We start from the raw sequence: 21,180 nt of genomic DNA on the forward strand, positions 1-21,180 counted from the left end.
CCACTCTCTTCTGGCTTGTAGAGTTTCTGCCAAGAGATCAGCTGTTAGTCTGATGGGCTTCCCTTTGTGGGTAACCCGACCTTTCTCTCTGGCTGCCCTTAACATTTTTTCCTCCATTTCAACTTTGGTGAATCTGACAATTATGTATCTTGGAGTTGCTCTTCTCGAGGAGTATCTTTGTGGCGTTCTCTGTATTTCCTGAATCTGAATGTTGGCCTGCCTTGCTAGATTGGGGAAGTTCTCCTGGATAATATCTTGCGGAGTGTTTTCCAACTTGGTTGCATTCTCCCCATCACTTTCAGGTACACCAATCAGACGTAGATTTGGTCTTTTCACATAGTCCCATATTTCTTGGATGCTTTGTTCATTTATTTTTATTCTTTTTTTCTCTAAACGTCCCTTCTCACTTCATTTCATTCATTTCATCTTCCATCGCTGATATCCTTTCTTCCAGTTGATTGCATCAGCTACCGAGGCTTTTGCAATCTTTGCGTAGTTCTTGAAACTTGGCTTTCAACTCCATCAGCTCCTTCAAGCCCTTCTCTGCATTGGTTATTCTAGTTATCCATTCATCTAATTTTTTTTCAAAGTTTTTAACTTCTTTGCTATTGTTTTGAATTTCCTCCCATAGCTCGGAGTAGTTTGATTGTCTGAAGCCTTCTTCTCTCAACTCGTCAAAGTCATTCTCCGTCCAGCTTTGTTCCATTGCTGGTGAGGAACTGCGTTCATTTGGAGGAGGAGAGGTGCTCTGCTTTTTAGAGTTTCCAGTTTTTCTGCTCTGTTTTTTCCCCATCTTTGTGGTTTTATCTACTTTTGGTCTTTGATGATGGTGATGTACAGATGGGTTTTTGGTGTGGATGTCCTTTCTGTTTGTTAGTTTTCCTTCTACCAGACAGGACCCTCAGCTGCAGGTCTGTTGGAGTTTGCTAGAGGTCCACTCCAGACCCTGTTTGGCTGGGTGTCAGCAGCAGTGGCTGCAGAACAGCGGATTTTCGTGAGACCGCAAATTCAGCTGTCTGATAATTCCTCTGGAAGTTTTGTCTCAGAGGAATACCTGGCCGAGTGAGGTGTCAGTCTGTCCCTACTGGGGGGGTGCCTCCCAGTTAGGCTGCTCGGGGGTCAGGGACCCACTTTAGGAGGCAGTCTGCCTGTTCTCAGATCTCCAGCTGCATGCTGGGAGAACCGCTACTCTCTTCAAAGCTATCAGTCAGGGACATTTAAGTCTGCAGAGATTCCTGCTGACTTTTTGTTTGTCTGTGCCCTGCCCCCAGAGGTGGAGCCTACAGAGGCAGGCAGGCCTCCTTGAGCTGTGGTGGGCTCCACCCAGTTTGAGCTTCCTGGCTGCTTTGTTTAGCTAAGCAAGCCTGGGCAATGGCGGGTGCCCCTCTCCCAGCCTTGCTGCCACCTTGCAGTTTGATCTCAGATTGCTGTGCTAGCAATCAGTGAGACTCCGTGGGCATAGGACCCTCCGAGCCAGGTGTGGGACACAATCTCCTGGTGTGCCATTTTCCAAGCCTGTTGGAAAAGCGCAGTATTAGGGTGGGACTGACCCGATTTTCCAGGTGCTGTCTGTTACCCCTTTCTTTGACTAGGTAAGGGAACGCCCTGACCCCTTGCACTTCCGGAGTGAGGCAATGCCTCACCCTGCTTGGGCTCGCGCATGGTGCGCTGTTCCGACTGTCCTGCACCCACTGTTTGGCACTCCCTAGTGAGATAAACTCGGTACCTCAAATGGAAATGCAGAAATCACCCGTCTTCTGTGTCGCTCACGCTGGGAGCTGTAGACCAGAGCTGTTCCTACTTGGCCATCTTGGCTCCACTATTGAGATCTTTAAGTAAACTTTTGTTGAAGTATACTGTATATACAGAAAAGTGCACAAGTGATCAGCTCGATACATTTTCACAAAGTGAGCAAGAAATAAACATGAACCACACACTGGAAGCTTCCTCCAAGTCCCCATCTAGTCACTAATGCATCCCAAGTGTAACCACTATTCTGACTTCTAAAAACATAGATAGTTTTGAATTTTAAAAAAACTTTAGGTAAGCAGAATCATACAGTATATATTATTTTGTGTCTATTTTTTTGCTAACACTATCTGTGAGAATAATCCATACTGTTGCATGTAGAGTATTCATTGCCATTTATGTATGACTATATTTTATGTCTCCATTCTATTGATGAGGGATATTTAGATTGTTTCCAGCTTGGAATAGTGAATAGTGCTGCTATGAACATTCTTATACACGTTGTTTAGTAAATATATGCATCCATTTCTCTTGGGTGTAATGTCATAAATTGTGCATAGTTTTACTCTGAAAACAAAATTAGGGGGTAGAGCCTGGAGTATAGTGAACTCAGCAAGGCAAATGCTATCTTATGGGAGCCTGTTGGGAAAACTAGGTTGTCTTGTCCAAGAGACAGCTCTGTTAATTTCCATGTCCCACTGAACTTAACACTTGACACTTCAGCTAGACTGTGTATTGCCTTAAATACTATTCTCAGAAATAACCAGTGGTGTCATTCTAGCAAGTATCACTCTAGAAAACTCCTTATACATACAAAGGCATAAAAAATCTTTTTAAAAGATCATTATTTCCAAGAAAAGTGAGCAGAGGCAAGAAAAATATAATTAAAAATATTTATCTCTCCATGCCTTGTTTTATGAAATCTGCTTTTTCATGGGTCTAAGCAAGATGATGGATATTAGTTGCTGAGGGGAGAGGAAGTAAAAAGATGTGCTGTTGCCCAGTATTCTAGGATGAAAATAAAGAAGTATAAATACAAAGAGACGGTTGCTGCAGGAGAAGATAAGAAAGTGTCAGAATAAGTTTTGTCTCTGGAAATCAGAGAAAAACAAATTCCAACAAAATGGTAATGCACTTTCTTTTGGATTCCAGGATTGGCGAAGAAAAAAAATGAGTGACAGGTCTGGTGTGCTTGGGGGAAGAGAGAGAGGCAGGCACACTCTTGCATCACTACTGGTGGCAACCATGGCTCATTAGTGACGTATGTCTCAGGTGACCAAGATCTGTGGGAAAGTCAAGTCTTTTTGATCCAGCCATCAGCTCTCTGCTGTTGACCTCAGAGAGGCGTGTTTGTAGATGAGTGAAGAAAGAAGAAACTGCTCTGGTTATGTGCAGGTTGGTGTGAGAATGAGGATTGCCTGGGAAGTCTCTCGCCCCACCTACCTGCTTATTTTAGTTCTCTAAATGGTGCATAGGATCAGGGGGAGAGTTGGTGTTGCGGAGCCGAGAGTGAGAGGTGGGAAATATTTGACAGAGTCCAGAATCAGTAAAAGGTAGGAACTGTGGCCTATCACCCAGCGCTGTGTTCACCGACCCTACCGATAGATATTGGTTTGTCTGTCTGTAGGGGGCAGTACAACCCAAGAAAAAGGAAGAAGAAAATTACAGGTTATCTGGTAGAGAATGAAGCAAGAGTGTATTCCTTCAAGGAAATATGGAGCCAGAACCAGTCACAAGAGGGTGGTACACACAAGTGCTAAACTGGAACTTGCCCTTCTACTCCTGTCCTGTTTTCGGAAAACCCTTAATCCCAATCCTTTATGGCTCTGAGAAAGCGGTGTCAAAATCTATGGCACAGAAAGGGGAGTGAGGTGAGGTAGAGCAGAAAAGTGGGCATTCATGGGAGAAGGGCGAGGAATAAAGTGGCAGGAAGCCAGGGTGGTGAAGATGGGTGTGCCTGAGACCTAAATGGGAGACTTTGGAAAGTTATATTCCTCACTCTGGAGTGGATGCACCTGAAACTTATGTGTCAGTTCATTTACCAATCTCTATTCTCTTTTCTCTGTTTACCTGTAGACAATAATCTAAGTAAGGGAGGAAAGAAATTGCTCCACAGAGTGTGATATGCTGGAGATAAGGGATGGAAACGAGGCGTCCGAGGCAGACTACAGAGTCCAGAGGCAATTCAGCTTCTCCCTCTCACAGCCTTTGTTTTTTTCTCCTCTTACATTGGTGCTGGAAAAAGATAAATGCTGCACCTCTGGGAAAATAGTGGAAATGAGTTTGAGGGAGGTAAAACCCCAGAGGAGGAACATTTGAAAATTAAGACCTTCAATCCGGAAATAGAGATACTGATACCCTTGTATCCTGTGCATTGACATGTCTCTTTGGGGAGACTCATCTGAAAGCTCTATGTGTTTGCATTGCTGCTAGGTCCATGTTGGATGGCAATTAGATTGATTGTGTCCAGGAAAAGAATGTCTAACAATCTGCTTCTTGGAATGCCACAACTAGATCACCTTTTAAAGAGTGATGTCCATCTGTGACTTGCATTAGATGTGGGATATACTCAGACTGACGAATTTGTGAAAGAAGATATGGAAGTCTGGTCTAGAAGTTAACACAGTGCTCATCCACTTATCAGAAGAAGGCACAACCAAGCAAGAAAAACAAAAAGAGCATGGGAGCTGCAGACAGTGGGGAAGACAGGCAAGGCCCATGATCTGCAGTCAAGAGTTGAGGACAAGCCAAGCCCTGGGGATCAGTCTGACAATAATCATGGGCAGTAAGATCTCGCAGCCTCTCCAAAAGCAAACCATCAAAATAAAAATGAATCACCTATTCCCCCAATAAAAATAAAAAAATTTCTGGGTATGCTCAAAACTTTAAAAATGGCAGTTGTGTTCTGGACCTCTCCAAGTGTCTTTTCATTCAGGGAAAACTGTTGTTTGCCGAGCCCAAGGATGCGGGCTTTCCGTTTGGCCAGGATATCAATAGCCATGTGGCCAGCCTCTCAATGGCTAGAAACACGAGCCCCACTCCAGACCCCACTGTTAGAGAGGCTTTGTGTGCCCCGGATAGCTTACATGCGAGTATTGAAAGTCAGGGCCAGATTAAGATGTACATCAATGAAGTGTGTCGGGAGACTGTGTCACGTTGCTGCAACTCATTTCTGCAGCAGGCCGGATTAAATTTGTTAATAAGCATGACAGTTATTAATAACATGCTTGCCAAGTCCGTTTCAGACTTGAAGTTTCCTTTGATATCAGAGGGAAGTGGATGTGCTAAGGTTCAGGTTTTGAAACCGCTGATGGGTTTGTCTGAAAAGCCAGTCTTGGCGGGGGAGTTAGTCAGTGCCCAGATGCTCTTCTCATTCATGTCCCTCTGTATCAGAAATGGAAACAGAGAGATTCTCCTGGAAACCCCTGCCCCATAAACGGCCCTCTCGAACACAATGGGACGGAATCCACCCACAACGCGCTTGGTTTGCAGATGTCAAAGAATCTGCAGAGGGTGCTACTGAAGATCCAGCCTTAGCCAATCACCACCTCATTGGGTGAAAGTTCCAGGGCTCAATCCAGAACCACACTCTTATTGGCCAGGCAGGGGCTCCCACAGAGCTTTGAGTAACTTCTTGGTTGTGCAGTCTGCAGGCAATGTTGGCATTGTAAATTCCTCCCTTGCAGCCTCCTTCATGTGGTGAGGGGATCACTTCAGCTGCCTGCTGTGGACAAAGAACATCAAATTACGGCATCACGAGTGCTATTGTTGCCTGTGGTGGTCTCCCTGTCCAAGCGGACCGCTTTGCAGAGACCAGAGGCATATCGCAGCTTGAGCTGAAAATGCATCTGTTGCAGCTTAGGTTGAATTATTTTTCGTTTACTCTTTCTTCTACACGCGCCTGATGGATAGTGAACCTATTCATCAAAAAAGTGCACTGCTCTTCTGTCTATTGTACCGACTTAACCTCTTCCTCTTCCACCCAAGTCCGCATCTGTGTGTATCATCAATAAAGTTGTGTGCTTTGATTGGCAGAAAAGAGTCATGGTCCTTGTCCTTGAGTTTACAGTCTGCACGGAGAGAAGGACAGAAAAAAAGCACGGTAAACGCCAGCTGACTGGAACGTCTGCTCCCTGACAAATGCAGGCTTATCGGTGCTCACAGGACGCAGAGGGGCTGCAGTGCTCAGAATAAACTTCAAGAAGGGGCTGGGAGCGGGGGTGGGGGAAGGGGAGGGGCACAGCGGGGGAGTTCGTGGAATTGGGATGGAAAGTTGAGAGGACTGAAAGAGACAATACTCATGGAGCAGGCAGCACCGTGCCCGGCACAGAGAAATCCCTTCTTAATGTCTTTTCCTTGACTGCCAGCCTGGAGAGAAAGGTCAGTAACCCTGGCCTTTTCGATTGTCTGCGCATCCCGACGTGGGGATGGGGACCGGGGTGGAACAGGTGGGGGCGCTCTACCACGCATCGGGGCGCATTTATTGCACAGTGATGGCGATAAAGGTTGCCGCTTGCCCAGCACCTACCCTGTGTAGTTCTATCCCTCCTGCGAAGCCACGGGGAAATCTGCTTCCAGCCCTCCTTCTCTCTTCCTTGGATCCCCAGGGCTACTTCCTGGCAGAGTGAGAGGGTTGGCCGCTGCTCCCTTTGGAGCAACCTCCTTTCTTCCATATCCCCACTACCTGTGGCGGGACCCAGGAAGGGAACAGTGGAGCCCTCCATCAACTAGCTGCGGGGGTGATAGGGCAGATGCTGAGGGCACTTGGCACGACCGTGGCCACTCCATCCATCCGGAGACACCTCCACACTCTCCATCTGAGGTTCCTGCACCTTGCCAGGAAAGGAAGAACCCGTGGGCGCAGAAGCACTCCATGGGTCAGGGCAGCTCGTTCTGCCCCGCCCCCACCTCCAACATTACCAGATCCCGCCCATCAGCAAAGCCAGGTTCCCTGCATGTTTGTGATGTGTGTGTCAAGAAGTGGTCCCCTTCCCTAAAGCCATGGCAAACCCAGTAAACACATCTGCTTCCCCTTGGGCAAGGCTGCTGCCGTGCCCGGTGCCCTCTCAGTCTCCCAGGGCTGCTGCTGTGGGTCACTGTGCCCTGGGCAGCCGCAATCTCTGTGGTGCTGGGCGTTCTGCTTGTTCTCTTCCACACAGAACAAAGCTTTCTTTTCTTGTCTTATTCTCCCTTCCCCCCGCAGCTTGCGTTCCAGGTGGGTTACAACTTTCCTGCTTGTACCATCTGCCCCACAGTCCATGCTGGCCACAGGGCCTGAGCGCCTGCCGGGTCCCCTGACCAACTCTGGGAAACCCTCCCACCTGGAATGGGGACCAGACCTCTTCCCAGGCCCTGGTGCCTGGGATGGCCAACAAGTGACTTGCTGTTGTTGTGACACCACACCCCCCGTCAAGGCTCACACTGCTGGGGCTTACTTGGCTGGCTCTGGGAGCCCTGTCTCGGTTCCTAAGGGTTCCTGATAGCTGTCAGAAGGACCACCCTTTCTCCCAAGCCAACCGCAGTCTGGCTGGGCAATCTGATTTCAAAGGGGATTTCCCTGCAGACAGCTCCGTGTGCACTTTTCCCAGTGGAGCCTGCTTCGCCAATGCTGTCTTCAGTGACACCTCATTGCCCAGTCTCTTTGAGCACAAAGGCATCCTCCTAGCCTGTGGTCCCGAATTAGCATGCACCTCCCTACTTCCCTGCACGCTACCGAGTTTGCCTTTACGTAGACTTGTCCACCATCTCTGAGGCACTTGACACCTTGAGGCCGCAGCTGAGTCCTAACTCAGGGAGCGCCCCAGAGGCTTTCTGTCCATCTCCTGAGCAAACTCTGTCACAGAAAAGCCCATCAGCGTCCAAGTGTCTCCACGGCGTTGTCTTGGCCCAAGTCAAAACCCTCCTGTCCATTTGCTGGCACTGCCCTCCCGAAAGCACTCACGCACAGCCCTTCTGTCCTGCCCCTCATCCCCTGACTGGTTGCAGTGCCTGGGTACGAGCCCAGTTCCCGTGGATTCTGCCTCCCTGGGATGCTCGGGGGAGTCGGGAGCAGGCCTGCCTCCCAGGGCCTGATCAAGACACTCAGAGGTTCTCAGCACTGGCAAGGGCGCCGGTGCCCCCATTCCACATGTAACGCAAACATAAAAACAGCCCTGAGCCATCAATCACAATACATACCTGCCTGCTGCAACCAAAAGACAGCCTTTCTGGGCTTCCCCGTGGCAAACATTGGGAAAGGTCATCAATCCTGAGCTTGCCACATTCTGTGGGAAGTGCTCTGCCTCGATGGTGCCGCCCCAGCCTGAGCCCATCTCTTGTGTCAATCTGGAACTGCCGCCACAGGCTGTCTTCCACCTCCTGAAAGGGCCCTGAGTTTTCCTTCTCATCTATCTTACGAGCACGTTTCCATTTGGTGCCTGTAGGCACTGACTGACTTCCAGACCAACTTCAGGTGCCCTCCCCAGCCTGCTGCCTCTCCTAGGGATTTTGTGGTTTGCCACCCCCACCCCGCCCCCCTCCAGGTGAGTGCACACAAGGTTGCAGACAACCAGCTTCCCGGCAGGCACGTCCTGTCTCAGACGCTGGATCCTCACCGGGGTGCTCTGTGTCATTCTCAAAGCAGTATCCAGGAACGATCCCCTTACTTTTAAGTGCCACCCTGGACCAGCGTAGCCCTCACCCAGTCCGTCCCTCTGACGATGCACCACTGGGCTAAGAGTTGGGCAGCTGTGGCAAGGGGTCGCTCTTGCCTCTCTTCTGAGGGACACTGGCTGCTCTATGATGCAGATTGGCACTGCACCAGAGTCCAGCAGAGTGCTGCAGAGGGCCGGCCCTTGCCCCGTCAGTTACAGATGCCAGATGTGTCTTCTCACTGGCTGCCACTTCCCTACTCTCTCTGCTCATGGCCTCCTTTCCATCCTGGAGATCCATTTTCCCTTATTGCCTCTTGTTTTGGTGTGACGTTTAGGACAGCCTTTCCCACTTTCCCATGAACACAGTCTCCTTGGCAGTTTTCTCCTTCTTTCACACCTTTCTATTCAGAGTTTTGTCTCATCGATCTGCCTGAAATTTACTTTTGTGCAAGGTGAGAGACAGTGATGTGACTTGACTTCTTTTCCCGCATGATTAGCTGATAAGCCCAGCACCACTGGTTGAGCACTCCGTTCTAGTGCTGTCTGTGGCACGTTCTGGGATCCTCATGAGCCCGGCTGCGCACCCGCTCATTAAAGTTTCTCCTGAGGCGCATCCCTTTCCCTCAGGAACGTCTTACTGACTTGGAGTCCCTCAGCTCACTAGGTGGCCTAAGGCAGGTGGTGTGTGTGTGTATGTGTGTGTGTGTGTGTGTGTGTGTGTGTGCGTTGGTGGAGAGAGCTGTGTTGGTGCTTGTGAGCAAGCCTCTGCTCCAGGTACATTCTCAGGACATATTGCGGCCCACAGGAAGCTTAGGAACTCTCATCCCGCCAAGCTTTGCATCATGGCAAACTGGGCACTGGTCTCTCTCCTCTCCCAAATTACTATATCTGTGCAAGACAAAAGCAATTTCCTTTTCTAAGTATAGAGTTGCTGTACTGTCCCATATGGTAGTCATTAGCTACACTTGAAATAAGATCCTTGTAACATGTTGCAACCACTGCAAATGTTTTCACTCACCCCATCTCTGGATATTTTTGTGTATGCGTGATTTATTTCATCACTCAGGAAATTGAGTTTTCTGTGTCTGTCAATATTTTCCTTTTAGGACTTCTATATGTACTGTTTTCTTGCTTCCTCTTCCCTTCCTTCCTTCCTTCCTTTCTTTATTTTCCATGACAGCCTTTCCTTCTCAAAGTTATAAGAAAAACTTTTGCCTATTTCCTTAGAAGGAATACAAACACAATATCTTTTTTACAGTTAGCTTCATTGTTAACCTACTAGTAGTGTGTGTGTGTGTGTGTGTGTGTCTGTCTGTCTGTCTGTCCATACAGTTTGAGGTAGATTTTCTATCTTAATTTTCTCTAAATATATTATTAATTATACTAATGTCATTTATTGTAGAACACACCATTTATGTTTTGATTGAAATTATATTAACTTTATGGATCAAATTGGCAAGGATTGGCATCTTAGAATTTTATCTATGTACAACTATTTAAACCTTTTTGTCACTTGTGATATTTTCTTTATAAAGATCATTCACATTTCTTTTTGGGGTATTCCTAAGGATTTATCTGTTTTTCTGTGTGGACATGATATTTACCTTGTCCTATAAGACTGCTAATTTGACTCTTCTGTCCTCATCCTACATGCCAGCACACAGGCCATATCTTTGGCTTCTACTGCTTTGAGAATAGCAATGAAAAAATTGGACAGTGAAGTGCCTCACCATTGCTACTCTCAAAGAGGAGGGAAGGGGGAAAAAACAAAGCATTTGGACCTAGTGTTCTACAAATGTTCTTTTCCCAGAAATCTTTCTAAAGACCCTTTCCCTGCCTTCGTTTTATTTTTATGCTGTCTTTCTCCCCCACTCCCCTGGCAGTGGAGTAGTTCAAACTAGTTCTTCTGGTTTATTCGATCATGTTTCTTTCGACCCTGGCAAGGTCTTTATTAAGTCTAGCCATCAGTATTCTATTGTGTTTTGTTCTCAAATATCTGGATATGGGATAATTTTGAAGGAAGGAAAGGCAATTTGATGGCTGAAGCTATTACCATGATTAAGCACTCCAGATAACCGTGTTACACAACCGTCCTCTGAATAAATATTTGCATCTCACAAAGACCAATTGTCAATGCATAGATCTATATCCAGAGTTCTGTATTTTTAATTATCCAGTCCTTTGAGTTGGGTCGTAGATGAAGTTGGCAACTTCCCCTCACCTGGGGATGGGGCATGGAGGTAAGGGAAGTGTTGGGAGATGTTATCACCAGCCTTCTCTCACAGCCTTTTCTAGCCTTACACTTGAGCTGTCCCATGTTAGACTCAGCATTTTTTCAGCTTGTGCCTATGGAAGTGAAGAAACTAACCCCAATACTCTTAAATTTCCCAGTAACTTATCTGGTAATACCTGACACCCACCACTCTCTAGGGTTTCAATTTGGGAATTGATTTGAACCAGGACACATGAGATTGGCTGTTTTTTCTTCATCTTTCCTCTCTCCTTTCCACAAAGTTTCTTTCTGATAAAGATTTCCTTTAGGTCCTGAGTTCTCACTACCTTTGGCTTATGTTAAAGATCTTTGGTCAGAATCTCCCAGGCCTGGTTACCAATATGTAATGGCAGATTTTGGAATTTAGGAAAACTTAAAATTGATAGCTATGAATTTTTAAAATTAGCTTTGAGAACTCAGAGTTTCTTGAGCAAGGTACTGGCAGTACCTTTCTGCTTCTTATAAGCCATAAGGTCCATTGAGGTGCTGTCAACTTGTACATGTTTCTTATTTTTGAGAAATATACAAACAGAGAAATATCCTAATTACTTAGTCTTGATGGTGAATAATGAAAATAGGGAGGCACACAGGGGGCAAGTTGGCAACGAGAATATTGCCCTGTACCCTTTGCCTCAGTTTTCGGGAGGATAGAACAAAGACAGATGTTTGTGGAATGAGGAAACTCTACAAAACATATATTAGGGATCTCACATGATATCTACAAGGCTGGGCAAAGACCAATCAGCCAACTCTTTACATTTTATATTATTATTATCATTATTATCATTATCATTATTATCATTGTACTTTAAGTTTTAGGGTACATGCACACAACGTGCAGGTTTGTTACATATGTATCCATGTGCCATGTTGATGTCCTGCACCCATTAACTCGTCATTTAGCATTAGGTGTATCTCCTAATGCTATCCCTCCCCGCTCCCCCCACCCCACAACAGTCCCCGGCGTGTGATGTTCCCCTTCCTATGTCCATGTGTTCTCATTGTTCACTTCCCATCTATGAGTGAGAACATGCGGTGTTTGGTTTTTTCACCTTGCGATAGTTTACTGAGAATGATGATTTCCAGTTTCATCCATGTCCCTACAAAGGACATGAACTCATCATTTTTTATGGCTGCATAGTATTCCATGGTGTATATGTGCCACATTTTCTTAATCCAGTCTATCGTTGTTAGACATTTCGGTTGGTTCCAAGTCTTTGCTATTGTGAATAGTGCCGCAATAAACATACGTGTGCATGTGTCTTTATAGCAGCATGATTTATAGTCCTTTGGGTATATACCCAGTAATGGGACGGCTGGGTCAAATGGTATTTCTAGTTCTAGATCCCTGAGGAATCACCACACTGACTTCCACAACGGTGGAACTAGTTTACAGTCCCACCAACAGTGTAAAAGTGTTCCTATTTCTCCACATCCTCTCCAGCACCTGTTGTTTCCTGACTTTTGAATGATGGCCATTCTAACTGGTGTGAGATGGTATCTCATTGTGGTTTTGATTTGCATTTCTCTGATGGCCAGTGATGATGAGCATTTTTGCATGTGTTTTGTGGCTGCATAAATGTCTTTTTTTGAGAAGTGTCTGTTCATGTCCTTTGCCCACTTTTTGATGGGGTTGTTTGTTTTTTGCTGGTAAATTTGTTTGAGTTCATTGTAGATTCTGGATATTAGCCCTTTGTCAGATGAGTAGGTTGCAAAAATTTTCTCCCATTCTGTAGGTTGCCTGTTCACTCTGATGGTAGTTTCTTTTGCTGTGCAGAAGCTCTTTAGTTTAATTAGATCCCATTTGTCAATTTTGTCTTTTGTTGCCATTGCTTTTGGTGTTTTAGACATGAAGTCCTTGCCCACGCCTATGTCCTGAATGGTAATGACTAGGTTTTCTTCTAGGGTTTTTATGGTTTTAGGTCTAAGATGTAAGTCTTTAATCCATCTTGAATTAATTTTTGTATAAGATGTAAAGAAGGGATCCAGTTTCAGCTTTCTACACATGGCTAGCCAGTTTTCCCAGCACCATTTATTAAATAGGGAATCCTTTCCCCATTGCTTGTTTTTGTCAGGTTCGTCAAAGATCAGATAGTTGCAGATATGTGGCGTTATTTCTGAGGGCTCTGTTCTGTTCCATTGATCTATATCTCTGTTTTGGTACCAGTACCATGCTGTTTTGGTTACTGTAGCCTTGTAGTATAGTTTGAAGTCAGGTAGTGTGATGCCTCCAGCTTTGTTCTTTTGGCTTAGGATTGACTTGGCGATGCGGGCTCTTTTTTGGTTCCATATGAACTTTAAAGTAGTTTTTTCCAATTCTGTGAAGAAAGTCACTGGTAGCTTGATGGGGATGGCATTGAATCTATAAGTTACCTTGGGCAGTATGGCCATTTTCACGATATTGATTCTTCCAACCCATGATCATGGAATGTTCTTCCATTTGTTTGTGTCCTCTTTTATTTCATTGAGCAGTGGTTTGTAGTTCTCCTTGAAGAGGTCCTTCACATCCCTTGTAATTTGGATTCCTAGGTATTTTATTCTCTTTGAAGGAATTGTGAATGGGAGTTCACTCATGATTTGGCTCTCTGTTTGTCTGTTATTGGTTTATAAGAATGCTTGTGATTTTTGTACATTGATTTTGTATCCTGAGACTTTGCTGAAGTTGCTTATCAGCTTAAGGAGATATTGGGCTGAGACAATGGCGTTTTCTAAATATACAATCATGTCATCTGCAAACAGGGACAATTTGACTTCCTCTTTTCCTAATTGAATACCCTTTATTTCCTTCTCCTGTCTGATTGCCCTGGCCAGAACTTCCAACACTATGTTGAATAGGAGTGGTGAGAGAGGGCATCCCTGTCTGGTGCCAGTTTTCAAAGGGAATGCTTCCAGTTTTTGCCCATTCAGGATGATATTGGCTGTGGGTTTGTCATAGATAGCTCTTATTATTTTGAGATACATCCCATCAATACCTAATTTATTGAGAGTTTTTAGCTTGAAGGGTTGTTGAATTTTGTCAAAGGCCTTTTCTGCATCTATTGAGATAATCGTGTGGTTTTTGTCTTTGGTTCTGTTTATATGCTGGATTACATTTATTGATTTACGTATGTTGAACCAGCCTTGCATCCCAGGGATGAAGCCCACTTGATCATGGTGGATAAGCTTTTTGATGTGCTGCTGGATTCGGTTTGCCAGTATTTTATTGAGGATTTTTGCATCAATGTTCATCACTGATATTGGTCTAAAATTCTCTTTTTTGGTTGTGTCTCTGCCCAGCTTTGGTATCAGGATGATGCTGGCCTCATAAAATGAGTTAGGGAGGATTCCCTTTTTTCTATTGATTGGAATAGTTTCAGAAGGAATGGTACCAATTCCTCCTGATATCTCTGGTAGAATTCGGCTGTGAATTCATCTGGTCCTTTACTCTTTTTGGTTGGTAAGCTATTAATTATTGCCACAATTTCAGAGCCTGTTATTGGTCTCTTCAGAGATTCAACTTCTTCCTGGTTTAGTCTTGGGAGGGTGTATGTGTCGAAGAATTTATCCATTTCTTCTAGATTTTCTAGTTTATTTGCATAGGGGTGTTTGTGGTATTCTCTGATGGTAGTTTGTATTTCTGTGGGATCGGTGGTGATATCCCCTTTATCATTTTTTATTGCATCTATTTGATTCTTCTCTCTTTTCTTCTTTATTAGTCTTGCTAGTGGTCTATCAATTTTGTTGATCTTTTCAAAAAACCAGCTCCTGGATTCATTAATTTTTTGAAGGGTTTTTTGTGTCTCTATTTCCCTCAGTTCTGCTGTGATTTTAGTTATTTCTAGCCTTCTGCTAGCTTTTGAATGTGTTTGCTCTTGCTTTTCTTGTTCTTTTAATTGTGATGTTAGGGTGTCAATTTTGGATCTTTCCTGCTTTCTCTTGTGGGCATTTAGTGCTATAAATTTCCCTCTACACACTGCTTTGAATGTGTCCCAGAGATTCTGGTATGTTGTATCTTTGTTCTCGTTGGTTTCAAAGAACATCTTTATTTCTGCCTTCATTTCATTACGTACCCAGTAGTCATTCAGGAGCAGGTTGTTCAGTTTCCATGTAGTTGAGCGGTTTTGAGTGAGTTTCTTGATCCTGAGTTCTAGCTTGATTGCACTGTGATCTGAGAGACAGTTTGTTATAATTTCTGTTCTTTTACATTTGCTGAGGAGAGCTTTACTTCCAACTATGTGGTCAATTTTGGAATAGGTGTGGTGTGGTGCTGAAAAAAATGTATATTCTGTTGATTTGGGGTGGAGAGTTCTGTAGATGTGTATTAGGTCCTCTTGGTGCGGAGCTGAGTTCAATTCCTGGGTATCCTTGTTAACTTTCTGTCTCATTGATCTGTCTAATGTTGACAGTGGGGTGTTAAAATCTCCCATTATTATTGTGTGGGAGTCTAAGTCTCTTTGTAGGTCACTCAGGACTTGCTTTATGAATGTGGGTGCTCCTGTATTGGGTGCATATATATTTAGGATAGTTAGCTCTTCTTGTTGAATTGATCCCTTTACCATTAGATAATGGCCTTCTTTGTCTCTTTTGATCTTTGTTGGTTTAAAGTCTGTTTTATCAGAGACTAGGATTGCAACCCCTGCCTTTTTTTGTTTTCCATTTGCTTGATAGATCTTCCTCCATCCTTTTATTTTGAGCCTATGTGTGTCTCTGCACGTGAGATGGGTTTCCTGAATACAGCACATTGATGGGTCTTGACTCTATCCAATTTGCCAGTTTGTGTCGTTTAATTGGAGCATTTAGTCCATTTACATTTAAAGTTAATATTGTTATGTGTGAATTTGATCCTGTCATTATGATGTTAGCTGGTTATTTTGCTCGTTAGTTGATGCAGTTTCTTCTTAGCCTCGATGGTCTCTACAATTTGGCATGATTTTGCAGTAGCTGGTACCGGTTGTTCCTTTCCATGTTTAGTGCTTCCTTCAGGAGCTCTTTGAGGGCAGGCCTGGTGGTGACAAAATCTCTCAGTATTATTATCATTATTAAGACGGAGCCTCACTCTGTCTCCCAGGCTGGAGTGCAGTGGGGCAATCTCGGCTCACTGCAACCTTCTCCTCCCGGGTTCAAGCGATTCTCCTTCCTCAGCCTCCTGAGTAGCCGGGATTACAGGCATGTGCCACCACACCCAGCTAATTTTTCTATTTTTAGTAGAGATGAGGTTTCGCCATGTTGGCCAGGCTGGTCTCAAACTGCTGACCTCAGGTGGTCTGCCAACCTCGGCCTTGCAAAGAGCTAGGATTACAGGCATGAGCCACCGCACCTGACCGCATTTTATCTTATTTTTAAACTTAATTTGTTTTTAAAAACTGGTAACACATCCTAGTGGTTCAAAATTCAAAAGATAACAAAGGGTATACATTTAAAAATCTTTTAACCCCCTCTCTTACCAACTACTTGCTTCTCTCCCACCAGAAGCAGTTTCTAATGCATTATTATAGAGATATTGCACAGGCACACATAAACACACAAACACACATACACACAAACAGCAATGTGTTAATAACCTTGTCAATCCTTGGTTATCACTAGATTAAAAATTTGCTTTTCACTTTATAGCTGAATAGTATTTTATTGCATGAATATGTCATAATTACTTAGTTCCCTATCTGTGAATATTGTGTGTGTGTGTGTGTTTTCATTTTTCTTGCTATTATGAATAATGCTTTAAGGATGAACTTTATACATATTTAGTCCTCTGCCCTACTCCCTTTCCTCTTTTCATACACTTTTAGTTGGTTAGATTACATTTCTTAGTGTTTATACTATTCAATATACTTATACCTGTATCACCATATTTGTCTGGTTTAGATGGTATCCTTTGACCTCAGTCATTAAGGATAAGAATGTCAACATATTTACATTACCTCCCACCTTGTTTTTCTTTCCTCTTCCAATTGTTGTTCATTGTATAATTGCTTCTCCATCTGAGTGTATCACCATTACATTCATTCTGTAAACATAATCACCACATTTGTTTTGGTCTTAGTCCTAAATATACATAGATTTGACACTAATTACTATACTTTTGCCATGGTTTCTCTCTTCCTTGTGCTTCTGCCATTTTTGCTTTCATCTCTGTGATTGTTAAATTTCTTTTTTCACATTCTTCACAGAAGCCTCACAGATCACATTTCTTCTCATTCTTATTTTGCCATTCCTTTCTTGAGCTCTTGCTTACTTGCTTTATTAAAACTTTCAAATTCATATGAAATATTTGGTGCAAAATTTCATCTACTTTATGGTAACGTTTTTCAGATGACTTTTCATCATCTGCCATTTAGTTTTTATGTCCCTTTTCTCTCTTTTTCATGTATTATTTGTGTTTACCTTGTATGCCAGTTTCATTTTAATTCACCATATTTAAGAAATATCAGATTTTCTCAAATCAGTTATTTGCAGATAGTTCTTCTAAGATTAGGGCCAGCATTGTCTTCCCTAATGTCAACAATTTTCCTTGTGGCCCAAGCCATTACAAAGAGGTAGCTGGGGCTTTGCAAGACAGCTGGGGCTCTCTCCTGCTACCCAGGGGCAGGGTCAACTACAATGTTACCAAGGGAACAGATTGCTTCGTGCAAACATGACCTGTCTCTGTGATTTCTTTATCTCAATATCTTTCCGCTTCTTATAACCCATAGGGTCCATTGAGGTGCTGTCAACTTGTGCATGCTTCTTATTTTTGAGAAATATACAGTCTCTCTCTTTTTGGAATTTGGTGTTACCGAGTGAGTGACTCAAGAGTGTAGCTAGGGAGTTTCTGGAAAATTAACTGAACAGATTATAAAGTATAAAACCAATTTACAAATCCAAGGAGACACTCTCTGTGAACGAGTCAGAACCCAGAATACTGAGAAGCTTGGTTTGGACAGAGCCTCTAGTAAGGCCCACAATGGCAAACAACTCCATGTTCTCTGTCATCCTTCCTGAACGTTCTTACTACACGGTATAGGGAGCAAAGGAACTCAAAATAGTTTCTTCCTGTTCTTGCAACTAAGCTCATGCCAAATAAGAGGAAAATGGAGGACATTGAAGATGCTTTAATCACATCCCACTGCATCTGTAGGTGAAGTGGATTTCCATTATTAATTTTTATACCATTCATCACACTCCTTTGTAAATTCCTATTTTCTTTGACGATATTTTCTACTAGATAATAAGCTGTATTAACACAAGAATGGTGTCTGTTTTGTTTACTATCGAATCTCCATCTGCCTGGCACATAATTAGTGCTCAATGCCTACTCTGTTTGATCATCGAGGCCTGAAGCTGCAGTTCTGGTTCTGGAGAGTAGTTTGTGCTTATCTACATGTTTTTGAAATGGCTTCAATAAATGTGCATTATTTTTGCAAAGATACAATTTGTTTGTAAAAAATCTTAAACCGTATTTACAGTATAGTCCTATTAATTTAAAAATTAAGATGCATAAAACAGACTAAAATATTACACACTCAGTATACTGCTGTTCCTTGGGGTCCTGTTCTCAAGTCTCTTCTTTTTCCAGGAATCTCATCCACTGCCATTGATTCAATTATCATCTATATATTAATGACTCACATGTCTATATATCTGAAGTTCAAGATTAATTTATTTGATGCCTACAGCTTACATATCTCACAGATATTTCATGCTCAACATATTTGAAATTGGAGCCATTATTCTCTGCTCCTACAACAAAACTATTCCCCCGCCTGTATTCCCTGTCTTCATGAAAACAACAATCATCCACCCAGTTGCACATGCCAGAACCCTAATCATTATTGACTCTTCCGTCTTTTTCACTCTATATTGCCAGCTTGTCACAAAGCCCCATTGATTCTACCTCAGTAATGTTTTTGAATAAATATTAATATGTATCAAAACAATACATACGCTTGACAAAAACTCTGTAGTACAGAATTTATAATAAAAACGGTTTTCCCTTTTGAACTTGCCTAGATTCAGTATCACTTTCTAGAATGCCAAACTTTTCTCAACTTTCCTGATTTTTAACTCCTTACGATGCAGCGGTTCTCAACTAGGAGTGATATTGCTCCCTAGGGGACATTTGTCACTGTTCAAAGACATTTTTGGTTGTCACCACTGGGGGAAAGAGTGCTACTGGCATCTTGTAAGTAGAGACCAGGGATCGTACAATGCACAGGACAGTCCCTGGCTTAAAATGTTAATAGTGCCTGGGAAACCCTGTTCTTGTGGTTATCTTCAAGACTCCTGAAATACACTTGTATTCCTAATGAATTTTTGATATGAAAATAAGACACTTTAGCTCATTTATATTATCATACTTTCTCCCCCCTCTTATTCCCATTTTTATAGCATTATTATTATTTTAGTTTAATCATGCAGTCCACTGATATTTCTTGAGCACCATTGTGTGCCATGCACTATTCAAAACATTTGAAATTTGGTAGTGAGCAGGGCAGAGGTAGCCTTTATTAAGCTGGTTTTCCTGTGAAAGAAGCAGGCAATAAAAATAAAACATATAAAGTAGCTAAATTTAACTTTAACTAATATACATATAACTTTATTTTATTTCATAAACTTCCACTAGTATTTCTTCACTTTGCACTTTGTAAAATGAGGATATCCATTCCACTATTCTTTCTTCTGCCTTTTATCATCTTCTATATCCCACATTCTGTCAACTAAATCTCATGTCTACTTAAAATCTCATCCCCACAGGTGATATGTGAATCATTTTCTAAAACTATACAAGATGGGTTCAAGCACTAGGACACTACTTGGCTCAACAATGGGCAGCATTTACGGAGTCATAATAAACTAAACACACTTCATGGTTTTCAATGTCTAGAGTTGAAAGCAGAAAGCTTTAATGGGAGAAAGATCTGGCTGTTACAGAACAGAATATAAAAGTAAACTGGAACTTAGCTGCATGCAGATGGTTATATAAAGCAGGAAGTTCAACTGCATTCTCTCCATTAAAAAGGCAAGCTCCCTTTGATTTTATGATCGCATGAAGGTACCCTTTTGAGGATAATATCACGTGACTAGTACTCAGCTATCTCAGATGCTTTCACAAGTTCAACCTAAGCCTTTCTTGGGATATAGAAGGGTTGCCTTCATATCCATTTGGTCACTTCAGACTTCTATGGGAGCCATGTAATCATCGTCTACTTATGTACTACCTTCTGGTGTAGTGCAGCTAGGTGCAAGGTAGAAATAAACTATATCACGTTGTGAATGCGTCTTACTCTGGGAATATTTACCTGTATCACTCTTAGTAAGTTGGGAGCTAGTTCAAGCCTGCCCCATCTTATGTGCCCAGGTCAGATTCAAGAGACATCTGGGATTAGGTTATGATTTAATCGAGCCCACTATAGTTGTTTAGAAATATTCCAGCTCAAGGCTCTTGTGTCACGTAAGGGGGACTGTTCTTACATTCAAGACTTAATAGATTCTTTTTCCTTACATTCCATCAAAATGCTGAATTCATTCTGTATCTTAATTTGCTGCACTTTTGGAGCAAGTACACATTTTTGTTTTGTTTTGTTCATCTGTTTTCTATTGTTGAATTAAAAAAAAAAACACTCCAAAACTCAGTGACTTTAAATAGCCATCTTATTTGCTGGTTATTTTGTGGATTGGTAGTTCGTATTGGGCTTATCTGATTAGTTCTTCTGCTAGTCTTGCCTGAGGTTTTTCATGCGGCTGGAGTCAGCTGGCAGATTAGCTGAGGGCTGGTTTTCCTGTAGCTAGGATTGCTATATCCAGCAAATTAAAATACAGTATGCCCAGATTAATTTGAATTCAAGATGAACAATTAATATTTTTAAAGTATAAGTATGTCTCATATAATATTTGGAAAACACATACACTAAAAATTTATTTGATGTTCAGCTGAAATTCACATTTAACTGGGACTCCTATATTTTATCTGACAATTCTTTCTAGGATTCCTCAATTGAAACAGTTCATCTCTGTGCTATGTGGTCTTACCCTACACAGGTTAGCCTGGGCAGCTCCACACATGGTGGTTTCAGAGCAGAAAGAGTGCAAGTCTCACTGAAAATGCTCTGTCCAGGCCTCCTCTTTTGTCATGTTTCCTAACATTTAAACTGGCCAAAGCAAATCACGTGGCCAGGCCCAGTGTCAATGTGGGAGGGGACTATACAATGGCATGGATACAGGGAGGCATGGATACAGGGAGGCATGGATACAGGGAGGGTCATTACTATAGTATTTTCTTAGATGATCTTCTAATTGTTTTTCTTCCCTTATTTGCTTTTATCGCACCCTCTAGTTTTTCTAACCTCTCATTTTCTAACCTCTCAATTCATTTTACCAAGTCTCTTTTTATTCATGAGTTCATCCACTACCCTAAATCTTCTATCATATTGCTCCACTTTGGTCTGGTCAATCAGGACCTATTATTTGACCATCACCTTAAAAGTAACCTTTATTACTTTTCCAAGTTGGGATCACTATTTCCTGGATTCCATATTTACTTTTCAATTGATTACTACCTCATTTTGTGGG

General features: G+C 42.8%; 1 protein-coding gene across 1 annotated transcript; it reads left to right on the forward strand.

Moving 5' to 3' along the window:
- Positions 1-4,612: 4,612 nt before the first annotated feature.
- On the forward strand, positions 4,613-5,788 carry LOC129476194 (protein ARMCX6-like; the record flags this gene model as incomplete). The annotated part of the gene is made up of 1 exon (XM_055268889.2): positions 4,613-5,788. A coding segment is annotated over one exon (573 nt), but the record flags the coding sequence as incomplete, so codon positions are not given.
- Positions 5,789-21,180: the final 15,392 nt, after the last annotated feature.

The sequence above is a fragment of the Symphalangus syndactylus genome, chromosome X (assembly GCF_028878055.3).
Source record: "Symphalangus syndactylus isolate Jambi chromosome X, NHGRI_mSymSyn1-v2.1_pri, whole genome shotgun sequence".
In the NCBI taxonomy this organism is placed as follows: domain Eukaryota; kingdom Metazoa; phylum Chordata; class Mammalia; order Primates; family Hylobatidae; genus Symphalangus; species Symphalangus syndactylus.